Source organism: Onychomys torridus, chromosome 12 (assembly GCF_903995425.1).
Source record: "Onychomys torridus chromosome 12, mOncTor1.1, whole genome shotgun sequence".
NCBI classification, from domain to species: Eukaryota; Metazoa; Chordata; class Mammalia; order Rodentia; family Cricetidae; genus Onychomys; species Onychomys torridus.
In genome coordinates, this window is record NC_050454.1 from 74,931,236 (window position 1) to 74,943,695 (window position 12,460).

The 12,460-nt window shown below is 42.9% G+C and overlaps 1 protein-coding gene across 3 annotated transcripts in view; it reads left to right on the forward strand.

Moving 5' to 3' along the window:
* The window catches only part of LOC118594195 (interferon-induced GTP-binding protein Mx2), a 35,237-nt gene extending 23,247 nt beyond the window's left edge, over nucleotides 1-11,990 (forward strand). For all 3 annotated transcript variants that reach the window (XM_036204042.1, XM_036204043.1, XM_036204044.1), the window contains 4 exons: nucleotides 6,306-6,464; nucleotides 6,957-7,033; nucleotides 9,174-9,425; nucleotides 11,408-11,990. In XM_036204042.1, coding sequence (XP_036059935.1) covers nucleotides 6,306-6,464; nucleotides 6,957-7,033; nucleotides 9,174-9,425; nucleotides 11,408-11,638 — 719 coding nt within the window. In that variant the 3' untranslated portion in view covers nucleotides 11,639-11,990. The remainder of the gene's footprint in view (nucleotides 1-6,305; nucleotides 6,465-6,956; nucleotides 7,034-9,173; nucleotides 9,426-11,407) is intronic.
* Nucleotides 11,991-12,460: the final 470 nt, after the last annotated feature.

Consider the following 12,460-nt stretch of genomic DNA (forward strand, 5'->3'; position numbering starts at 1 on the left):
TATCAATATACAAATATTTCAAATAAGAGTAAAATTATGTGTACATTATAACAAACATAGTTCTGTATTTGTATCAATATACAAATTATCTTAAATAGGAATATAAAAAGTTTATATTTGTATCAACATATAAGAATTCATAACAGTGCAAATTATAATGCCAATTATCTAAGGCTGCTATTGTACTAAATTTGTTTACTAATGTATATGATAGTCTACCATAATATCTTACACCTATCCATTCCATTTCTTCTTTTCCCTTTTTTCTGAGACATATTTTCTTTCATTAAGGAGAGTACTGAATTTAACAGTTTCTTCCACCCCCAACCCTAGAACCATCATCCATAACCCTGAGAAATATGAAACCTTAGGGAGAAGGGGCGCTGAGAAAATTCAACGTTAATAAAGCACTATGCAATCTATTTCTAGGAGTCATTGTTACCTGTTTCTGTTTATTTTGCATATCCTTTAAAGTTCCATTGGATCTTTCTATGACTGCTTGGCCTGTGGGATTGTGTGGTATACCTGTAACATGCTTTGTATTGTAATAAGCAAAGAACTGTCTCATTTTATTGGAGACATATGCTGGGGCATTGTCTGTCTTAATTTGTACAGGTATTCCCATGATGGCCATAACTTCTAATAGGTATGTAATCACAGAATCAGCCTTTTCAGAACTCATAGGAGTTGCCCACTGAAATCCTGAATAGGTGTCAATAGTATAGTGTACATACTTTAATCTTCCAAATTCTGCAAAATAAACACATCCATCTGCTAGATTTCATTTCTTTGTATACCTTTTGGATTGCTCCCTGCAGGTAATGGAGTTTGGTTATAGAAGGAACAAGTAGGACATTTTTTCACAATATCCTTAGCTTGTTGCCAAGTAATGGAGAAATCCTTTTCAAACCTTTGCTATTTACATGGTGTTTCTTATGAAATTCTGAGGCTTCTAGCACATTACCTATTAGTAACTGATCAATCTCATCATTACCTTGTGCTAGACGTCCTGGCAGACCTGTATGGGATCTGATATGTGTTATATATATATAGGATGTTCCCTTTTTCTGATGATTTCCTGCAATTGTTTGAATGATAAAGTTAATTCTGTATTATCAGGAATAAATTCAGCAGTTTCAATAAGTAAAACATCTCTCTCTGCATATTGAGAGTCAGTGACTATATTGAGGTGTTCTGTGAAGTCCATCAGTACCATAAGAATGACATACAGTTCTGCCTTTTGTACAGAGCTGAATGGACTTTGTACCACTTTACTTAAGTCTCCTGATTTGTATCCTGCTTTCCCTGATTTATTTGCATCCGTATAGAATGTGAGGATTCTAGAAATTGGCTTGTGTCATAAAATGTGAGGAAGGACCCATTCAGTCTTCTTTATGAATTCTATTCTCTTGCTTTTGGGATAATGGTTGTTAATCTCTCCCAAAAAGTTACTGCAGGCTCTCTGCCAGTATTCATTATCTTTCCATAGAGATGAAATTTCCTCATTAGTTAAAGGTACTACAATTTCTGCTGGGTCCATTCCTGTCAACTGGAGAAGTCTTAACTTACCTTTTTGAATCAAATCAGAGATCTTTTCTATATAAGTTTTAATTTCTTATTTGGTTTATGTAGTAGGAATATCCATTCCAATATAATATCTTCCCTATGCATCAAAATACCTGTGGGGGGAATTCTGGAGGGGAATATGACAAGAATGCATTTAAGTTCTGGATCCACATGATCCACATGTGCTTCTCAAATTGTCTTTTATACTAGAGCTAATTACTTCTCAGCTTCAGCTGATAATTCTCTTGGACTATTTAATTCTTTGTCCCCTTCTAGAGTATTAACCAAATTTTGTATTCCATCTTTGGGTATTCCCGTGATACCCAATAAGTTGGAAATGCTTCCTAACAACTTTTGAAAATCATTAAGAGTCTTCCATCGATCTCTCCTCAGTTGTACCTTTTGGGGTCTAATTTTTTTGTAGCTTCATCTTATATCCTAAGTAATTAATAGAGTCTCCTCTTTGTATTTTTTTCAGGAGCAATTTGCAGTCCCCAGTGAGGCAAAACTTCTTTTACTTCTTCACACATGCTTTCTAATGTGTCTAACTTTGGATCAGCTAATAGGATATCATCCATATAGTGATAAATTATGGATTGTGGAAACTTTACACGAATTATCTCCATTGGTTTTTGCACAAAGTATTAGCATAAGGTAGGGCTGTTTAACATTCCCTGTGGGAGAACCTTCCATTGATATCTCTTGACTGGCTGTGAATTGTTATAATTAGGAACTGTGAAGGCAAATTTTTCTCTATTATTTTCTTGTAAGGGTGTGGTAAAGAAACAGTCTTTTAAGTCAATAACTATTATAGGCCATTATTTGGGTAGTAGAGAAGGCAAGGGCATCCAAGTCTGTAGGGAGCCCATAGGCCAAATTACTTTATTAATAGCTCTCAGATCTGTCAGCATTCTCCAATTACCAGACTTTTTTTTAAAATAACAAATACAAGAGGATTCCAAGGGCTGGTAGATTCTTCAATATGTTGAGCATTTAACTGCTCTTGAACCAGCTGTTCTAAAACTTGTAGCTTCTCTTTTGTCAAAGGCCACTGTCCAACCCAGATAGGTTTATTAGTTAGCCATTTTAAAGGTAAGGCATTTGGTACTTCTGAGAGTTCAACAGCAGTTGTGCTCTGTTTGTGTACAGCCTGAATGGTTGGTGACTGTTTTTTACAGCATGTTATGATATTATTCCTAGAAACATGCATTGGCCTATATTCCTTTTCTGAGAGTGTAGGAATTTTAATCTGAATATTCCACTGTTGTAGCAGATCTCGGCCCCATAGATTTACTGCTACATTTGCTACATATGGCTTCAGCCTTCTTCTCTGTCCTTCTGGCCCTATGCATTCAACCCATCTCGAACTCTGTTTTATCTGAGATAGGGTGCCAATTCCTAAAAGTTGGACATCTACTTCTTGAAGAGGCCAATTCGGAAGCCATGATTTTGGTGTAATTACAGTCACATCTGCACCTGTGTCTACCAGGCCCTCCAGAACCAAGCCATTAATTCTAATTCTAAGCTTTGGTCTTTGTTCATTTATGGAAGTCTGCTAAAATATTTGTTTTATTGTGTTCTTTGTAAACTGTGATTCATCTATCAGAGTTGTTTTTTCATCCATTGCAGTATTGGTTTTTGCATTAGGCATTGGTTTATTCAGTTGTCCTGGAGAGGAATTTCTTCCACAGTGGCTGGGAATGTTCTTACCACATTTGATTTGGGGGCCTGCAAGAGGTCCCCTGAGGCGTTTTCTGCCAGTAAAGGGTTGCCTCGTATATCTATTTTGATCTGCACTCACTGGTCCAATGTCGGCCTTTGCCACATCTTCTACATAATCCAGGAGGTTGTTGAGGTCTCCTGATTAGGCTATTCCTAGAAGGAGTATTACTTCTAGGATTACCCCATGTACAGTTTTTACTTATATGACCTGGTGTACCACATTTAAAACATTTGGTACCATAGGGCCTTCTTTCACCTCTGGGATTTGTCTCTCCTATCCAAGCCTCATTACTGTAGTTAAGAGACTCAACACCATTAGTATACTGAATCCATTCTTCCAAAGGAGCTGATCTGATCTTTAATGGTGTAAGTATTCTTTTGCATTCTGCATTAGCATTGTTGTATGCCAAGGACTCAGTTAATACTTTTCTTAATTCTTTATCTGACATAGCTTTTGTTATAGCTGTGTTCAGCCTTTGTAAAAAATCAGTGAAGGGTTCATGCAGTCACTGAAATATCTTTGTGTATACCTCAGTTGCTTTTCCAGGTTCTGGAATTTTTTCCCAAGCCTTTAGAGCTGCTGTACAGCATAGGGATATTGTATGCTCATCATAAATGGCTTGTACATTCCTGTCAGCAAAATATCCCTCACCAAGTATTTGATCTTGGGAGATCACAAAACCTCTGAGTTTACCTCTTGTTCTAAATATCTTGCCTCTTCTTTCAATCAGCTTTTCCACTGTAACTGCTGGCTATATTCTAGAACAGCTGAAATTAATTGATGCCAGTCATCTGGAATGATTCTATGTGAGGTAGACCATGAATTTAGCATCTGTTTTATGTATGTGGAGTGTATCCCATATGTAACTACTGCTTCCTTTATGTATATTTTTATTTTTTGTTATTTATTATATTTGTGTTTTAATTCCACACATCAGCCATGGGTTCCCCCATCCTCCCCCTTCCTGTTCCTGCCCCCACCTTCCCCATGCCCCTCCCCTCCATTCCCATCTCCTCCAGGGCCAAGACTCCCCTGGGGATTCATTTAAACCTGGTCCAGTCCCCTCCTTCTAGGCTGAGTTTAAAGTCCCTTGTTGAAATTGGTTGTAATGTATATGTCGTATATGGCTCAGGTTGTGTGTCATCTGCTGGATTCTCATGGATGATAACAGGATAAGCCATTGTATGAGAGCCATTTGGAGATGTTACAACCTGTATGGTCTTGCCCTTCTGCTTATTAGGTCCCTTGTCATGTTTATTGAGTTTCCTCCAGGGCTTGTAAAGGAGTACCTAGGGTCTGTTCCAGGGAGTAAACCTCCTCTCTTGTAAGGGATTCCAGATTTTTCATGGAATCATGGAAATTTTTATGTTCTTCTGAACTACATCATTCCATGGACCTTATCTTATCAATTAATGATAATTTTTCTTCCTTATATAGTGTCTGAGTAGCTACAACTTCACTCTGGAGAGTTAGTGTTCTATCCATTAAATATTCATATTTATTATCAATAAAATCAATTTTGGGTACAAGCTTGTTTTGTAAATTCTGGTCAGCAGATTCCAGAGAGAGAATATTTTTATGTAAGTCTTGGTCAGCAGATTCCAGAGAGAGAATCTTTTTCTGTAAGCCTTCATTGCTATCTTTAAAAGCCTGTATCAGTCCCAATAATGACTCATCTTTGTTCTTATTATTAAACCAGTGTTTGAACCCTATGTGAATTATTATGATGAATGCCAAAATGGTACAGGCCAGATATGCCATAGGGAGGTAGTATATTTCCAGGAAAATGTCATTCATCATACAGGCAAAAAGGTTTTTAAATTCTTGTGAGGTAATGTTGTCAGCCATATTACAAGAATTACTCAAAATTTGTTAGTCAGTTTTAAGGTGTAAAATTATCAAGTACTTTTACTTGAAGGAAGCTTACCTTTCCATGGTTTTGGGGGGTGCAGTAGCACTTTTCAGCCAGAAGGAGGCATTGGTATAGCTCCAAAGCAGGGCCTGCTGGCAACCTTGGCTGGCGGCAGCTGATGGCAGGAGCCAAGATGGTGGTGAGCGGGTACTCAGGGAGGCCTGGGAAGGCCTCATTCACAGTGGTTTTCGCTGGTCTGGGGGCTAAGCTAGGGAACTGAGACCGGACTAGCTGCTCCTTTTTTGGGAATGGAACCATGTAGGCGATCCCTAGTGAAATGGAACTTTGCAGGCGGGTTTAGGTACCCACCAGCCGGGGAGGAGGCTGAGGGTGGTAGGCCCAGGACTTCGGAATTTGCCCCACATGAGTGCCAGATATTGGTGAAATTACTAAGGCCACTCCACGTAGTTAAAAGGGAGGTTTATTTTGTGGGGTAACTTACAAATGAAAGGATAGGTAACAGGGTCTGGGAAAGGTATGGCACCATCCAGCAATGTTCTCTGGAACACTCTGCTCAGACTACCTCCAGGATCCAGGGTCCTGGAATCAAGAGAATCCTCTCCTCTGGATCCTGGGTCTTCAGCATCCTCCCTCAGCCCTGCCTTGTGGGCATGACCATTACCAAAGTGTCAATGGGGGTTGGAACTTCCAGGCCAAGGCTGGAATGGCTACCCACTGCACAAGGGGCCATCTCAGTGCCCACTAGCCCTGCCATCTCATGCTGAGGGACATCCTACTCCCACTCAGCTCTTGATGCCCTCCAGAGGCCACAGGGTCTGTGAGCCATGTGCTGTGTCTCTTCTTTGGTCAAATCCAGCTGGATTCATAAACCCACACACTCAAGGTCTTTTTGAGGCCATGTCTACCACTGGTTTCCACCTGTTGGTATCTGCTGTGGTCTCTGGTCTGAACATGCCTTTTGCCTCAACTGAGGGAAGTGGCCTTGAGATTTCATTCTTCTCTGTAACCCCAAATATTTTCCAATGTGCAAATATTTGTTTGCCTTGTTTTACCTCAGTATATTCAGTAAAATCAGAATGGGTTTGTTTAGGAAAATTTGAAAGATGGTTTTATAAAAAAAATAATAATCACCTCCTGTTTTAGGTTATGATACATTATATAATGAAGTCTGGAAATTTGAAAAGCAATATCGAGGCCGAGAGCTGCCAGGGTTTGTGAACTACAAAACATTTGAGAACATCATAAGAAACCAAATCAAAGTCCTAGAAGATCCAGCTGTAGACATGCTGCACAGGGTCACTGGTGAGTGCTGCACAGGGTCACCAAGAAATGCCTCTGTTGCTCTCAGCCATTTTATTTCTGGGACAGGGGACAAAGGCAATGCTGTCCACAGCGCTGTCCTCTATGGCTGGTTCTAGGTACGCATTCTATGCTCTAGATGCCACTGTGGTTTTTGAGAATTCAGTCCATTCTCACCCTGTGGACACAGGGATTTGCTGTCAGAGGGCAGAGTCACCTAACTTTTTTTGGCCCTTATCACCATCATGTAAGGAGCACAATCAGAGTCCTTCATGTAAAGTGATAACCACCCTTAGCCTATACCTATATTTATATTAAAGAAAGTTCTCTAGAAGCCTGGGTGTACCTTCCCCATCATTGGGGAGAGAGGAAGAAAAGAAGGGAGGGAGCAGGAGAGCACCCACCTCCCTCATCCCTACCCTGGTTTGCATCTACACAGAGTGAACACATCTTAATCACTTACTGTGTTAAACTGTTTTTTCTCTCTTCAATCAGAAATAGTACGAGTCGCCTTTTCCAGTGTTTCTGAAAAAAATTTTGCTGAGTTTTTTAACCTCCACAGAACTACCAAGGTAAAACCTGCTTTGTATTATTTTTAAAGCATAATGAACAGGTGTTCATTATGGTAAAGAACAGATGTTTTGGTTTAATCTGTTTCTCCTTTCCTGTGCTTGTTTGGAAGCAGCTTAAGCTCCTGCTTGAATCTTGTTGATGAGGCTACTGGTGGAGTCTGGCTAAACTGTGGGCAGGGAGAAGGGAGGGAGGAGCAGAGATGAATGCTGAAATTCACAGGTGAGTACTCTGTCAGGGAGGCTCACAGGACCATGCATAGGATGACACTCCTGACACTGAGTGAAAGTTGTCAGATGTGGGGCTCAGGGGTGACATTGAGATGGATTGTGGGAAGTAAGACATTTGTTAGAAGGGTTGTTAGTACCGTGGGCAGACACACAGACATACAGCCAGTCTACCGGTGGCTCTGAAGAAAGTCAGGCCCCAGGAACAGAGACACTCTGGCAGGGATCTGAAGAGGAATCAGGCTCACAGAACAGATCCAGGTTCCCTTCCTGTAAGTCTCCGAGGAAGGGAGAAGGTTTTACAACTCTGCAGCCAGGTTCTCTGATACCCCAAAGGCAGAAGGGAAATGGAGGGGCAATGTGGCCACTGGTAATCACCACATGACACCCATCAGTAGCCTTTTAATCTCCTTTGATGTGTGTGATGTGTCTCAGTAAACGTATTTCCCAAGACAAGAAATGAATCCATGTATCTGGGAACCTGTTGACTTAGCAGGATAGCTGACAATCTGTGAGGATGAGGAAAGGGGGCAGGGGCTGCTGGAGTCTCAGGGTCAGGGTAGCAGACTGGGTCAGTTTCTAACAGTGAGGATGCTAAGTGAGAAACTGAGTCTGTTTAGAGGAACACAGCAGTAAAGAGGAAAATGTCTCTACCTCCATAGGGTCTGACATGGCCAAGACACTCAGCCCCTGTCCAGGCAGACAAGGCCTGTGCAGGTAGACACTGGCTCTGCCATTCTCCTGCCTAGGCCACAGCTGGGATGTATCATGGGACTGTGATCCCAAAGTGGAAGCAGTGAGGCCTCCCTGGATGGTATGGTAAACGGGAAGTGCAACTGGAGACACACCCAGCACCAAGCTTTGACAGATTACCCCTGCAATGGTGAGGTCAGGAACTACTCTAGGCCAAGGTTGTCCTCCATGGCTGACCTGAAATCCCAGGACATGAGACCCATAGGAGGTGACTGACCTGGACTGAGCCCTTCTCATCTTTGCACACTCTCTGGTAGAAGCCATCTCCTTATTGTAGATGTTAAAGTGCTAAAAGAGCAAGGAGACTGCCTGGGTCAGGGCTGAGAATCCATGCAGGTCTCTTGTCTAGGTTTTTCCTTACATCTCCCCTTACTGTGACCAAATATCTTGTAAGGACAACCTCATGAGTATTATTTGGGCTCCTGGTTTGGGGGAATATAGTCCATTGTTGCTGGGAAAGACAGGGCAGTAGGAATATGAGACAGCCAGTCACATTGTGTGTTCAGAAAACAGATGAGTAGAGAATTCAGAAGACCAAACTATATAGGATAGCATTGCCACATTGGGCTGGGTCTGCCCCCTCACTTCAACATCTCTGGAAATATCTTTACAGACATGCTCAGGGACAGGTCTCGTGAGTGATTCTATACCTAGATAAGGAGCTGGAGAGAAGGCTCAGTGGTTAAGAATGTTACTACTCTTGTAGAAGACATGAGTTCACTGCCCAAGACCCATATCAGGTGGCTCCAACCATTTGTAACCCCAGTTTCAGGGGAATTTAGTGATTTATTCAGGCCTCTCTAGGCACTTGCATGAAAATGGTACACACAAATGCATGCCATACACACATACACACACATACATAAAATAAATAAATCTTTAAAAATAAATCCACTCAAGTTTACTAAAGGTTGACATAGGGGACTATTTAAGTATAGGTTTAAATCGGGGCTACTCACACACCTGGTTCAGGCTTCTTCTGGTTCAGGGGAACCTACATAGATGAGCTGAGCAAGAGGGTACAGGGAATACTCCTGGGTAATTACTACATTTGTTTCTGCTAGGTGACCAGATGCTTGTCAACCTCTTGGGTGTCCTGTGTTCTTACTCTATGGTGAGCATTTTTTGATAACTGGTGGCTTACATTTCTCTTTCCTTGCAGTCCAAACTTGAAGACATCAGATTAGAACAAGAAAAGGAAGCAGAGAAGATGATCCGACTTCACTTTCAGATGGAGCAGATCATCTACTGCCAAGACCAACTTTACAGAGGAGCCTTGCAGAAGGTCAGAGAGAAGGAAGCTGAGGAGGAGAAGAGTAAGACAAAGTCAAGTGCCTACACTTCCTCTCAGTCTCAAGCTTCACAGAATTCATCCATGGCTGAGATCTTTCAGCATCTGGACGCCTACCGCCAGGTAAATGTGTGAACACCTTGGAACTGGGTTTCAGGCCATTTGTTCCCTTTGTTTCTGTGTCTCTCTATGTAGAATCTGAATCTCCAAGGAGACTTCAGGATGGCTCAGTCCTGCAGTTCTGGGTGATCCTCTGAGAAGGGTTTGTAGTTCATTCAGATAAACAGGTAGTTTAGAGCCACAGACATCTGCCTTTTGTGGTCCTTGTGATCCTGGCTCTGTGATTTAGATTCTCTCAATATTAGCTTTCTTCTCTGTATGTTGTTGTTTATTTTTGCTCTTTATAGGGGCCCACCACACAGCTCCCAAATAAATCAAACACAGAGGCTTATTCTGGATCATAAATGTCCAGCCTTAGATTGGCTTATTTCTAACCAGCTTTCCTTAATGATAAATTTCCATGTCTGTCTTGTGTCTTGGGCTTTTACCTTTTCCTACTTCTGAAAGCTTACCTTCAGTCTTACTCTGTGGTTTGCTGTGTTGCTGGGTGGCTGCACCCTGGATGTCTCCCCCTTCTCTAGGTATTTCTTTTTTCCTCCCAGATTTCACCCTGTATATATTCTCTCTGCCTGCCAGACCCACCTATTCTCTCTCCTGCCTTGCTATTATTGGCCAATCAGTTCTTTATTAGACATCAAGTATTTTACAGAGGTACAGTAAAACAGTTTCATGGAGTTAAAAGCAACATTAAAAAAAAAACCTTAAAATACTATTTTACATATCTCTGAGATATGGTTTCAGGATCCTAAGCACCTGGAATGGAGTGTGGGGCGCTTAGCACAGTGTTGAGATGCCATGCACTCATCAAGTGGAAGCAGATCCTGACATCTGTTGGGAGGGGCACACATCATGTAATCCAGGTACAGCAGGTCCTACTCAGCCAGAGCCACACGCACCTGGAAGCAACCACACAGGGGAACGTCATAGTGACCTTCTAATGTACAGATGTCTGTCACTGGCTGCTAGAAGGCGAACCTTGTCATGTGGCCAAGCACAGGGCTCCTGGAGCTTATGGCTATGTCCTGTAGATATTAGGCTTTCTCTCTGCTCCTGGGACCCTGACAATTTCAGGGACCTCAACAAGTGGGATAGTAGAGATGTTATCCTTCCTGCATGGCTTGTTTCTCAGAGCATAATTTCGTAAATGTCCCACATGACGTAGCATGGTTCAGGACTTTGTCTGCAGACATCATCCTTCCTTTTAGTCAAGGCCCTATTCCCACCCAAGGCACCAACATCTGGATATCTGGGGTCGCTAAGCCTTCTTTGAACCCCAGCTCTGAATCTCTCTCCTTCTCATTGACATTTGGAGACAGGCCTCACCCAGGTTGTCTGTGGTTAGAGAACACATAGCCTGTTCCTGCCATGACTCAGGCTTGTGCCTAAGCTGTGACCAGATGCTCACCACTAGTCAGGTATCTTCTAACTCTGGTGTCTTGGGACACACCTGCTTAACCATCCTTAGAGGGCTGTGGTCATGGTAATCTTGTATCCTGAAGAAGGAAAATGAGAACCAGGGAGGCACCAACCTTGGGAAACCACCAGCACGTGTCATCTAACTGAAAGAACCACCTGTCTCAGGGGATTGGGGCTGACAGCTGAGAGAGAGGATGGAGCAGGTGAAGTCTGACTTCCTTCAGGCAGCTCATTAGGACTGACTGCTCTGCTTCCCTGCTGCCAAGAAGCCTGGACCTTAAGGACAGGCTAGCAATGTTCTCAGCAAAGGGGTCAGCCATTTGGAAATGGAGTTGGGGTGTCTCTGTGGACTACGTTCCAGTACATATTATTCTTCTCCATGGAAATCCATTTGATTGATGGTCAGGGAAACTGGTGAGATCCAGAGTCTAGCGGGCACCTTGGACCTGCTCTGCCAGGTCACTGAGGGGGATGAGACCTGTACCTGCCAGGATCTCACTACTCAGAGATGACCTGGTATCAGGTTCCCTGGGCCTCTCCCTCAAGCCTCCTGTATCTCCCTCTTCCAGGAGGCTCACAACCGCATCTCCAGCCACATTCCTTTGATCATCCAGTATTTCATCCTGAAAATGTTTGCTGAGCAGCTCCAGAAGGGCATGCTCCAGCTCCTGCAGGACAAGGACTCTTGTGGCTGGCTCCTGAAGGAACGCAATGACACCAGCGAGAAGAGGAAGTTCCTGAAGGAGCGGCTGTCAAGACTGGCCCAGGCTCGCCGCCAGCTAGCCAAATTCCCTGGTTAAGCTGGCCCTGTCCTTCTCTGTGTATCATGAATAGTGTTTCAGGAACTGAAGGACTCCTGCCTTTCCTGGTAGCTATCTTACTACCCTTTAGCCTCTGACATGGTATTGTTGTTAGCAATCAGATGCAAAGGGAAACTCTCTGCTCACTATAAGATGAGAAAGGGAAAAGGCTCTAAAATACAGGATGCAGATTGCTAAACGATGCTACGTTTCTGATATGACAATGGTTTCACCATAAGAATGTTTCCCACCTTGGCCTCTACCTTCTCAGTGCCCTGTTTTAGTGCATCCTGCAAGGAGGGAGCTACCTATTGCATTCATTCCTAATAAACCACTTTTGACTCTTCTCTGACTCACTTTGGATTGGTGGAAGGGGTTGTACAGGACTGCAGGAGATAGAAGGCAAGTGGTAAATATGTGGGCCACTAAAGCCAACAAGACTCAGGAATGGGGACCTAGGAGGATATATTTCCTAGGAACTACAGCAAATGGAGACAAGCTGGGATGGAAAATTGTTGAACACATGCATTTTTTGTGTACATGGCACTGGTCTGCAGGGAATATAAAGTAGTTTCAATGTTAGCAGAGGCTGTAGGAAGCTCTGCACACCCACCTAGGGTAGGACCAGGTCAGCTGAGGAACAAAACCCTCCCTACAGGTGAACTGCAGTGTCCCTCCATGACTGGAAAATCACCCTCTGATTGCTCTCCTAGAACTCAGCTCCAAATCCACACAGTACTTGCTGCCTTCAAGGTTAGGAAGCCTTGGGTGCAGTCACAACCCTAGCTGGGGACAGATGCTCAATAGAGGTCCTGTCACCAG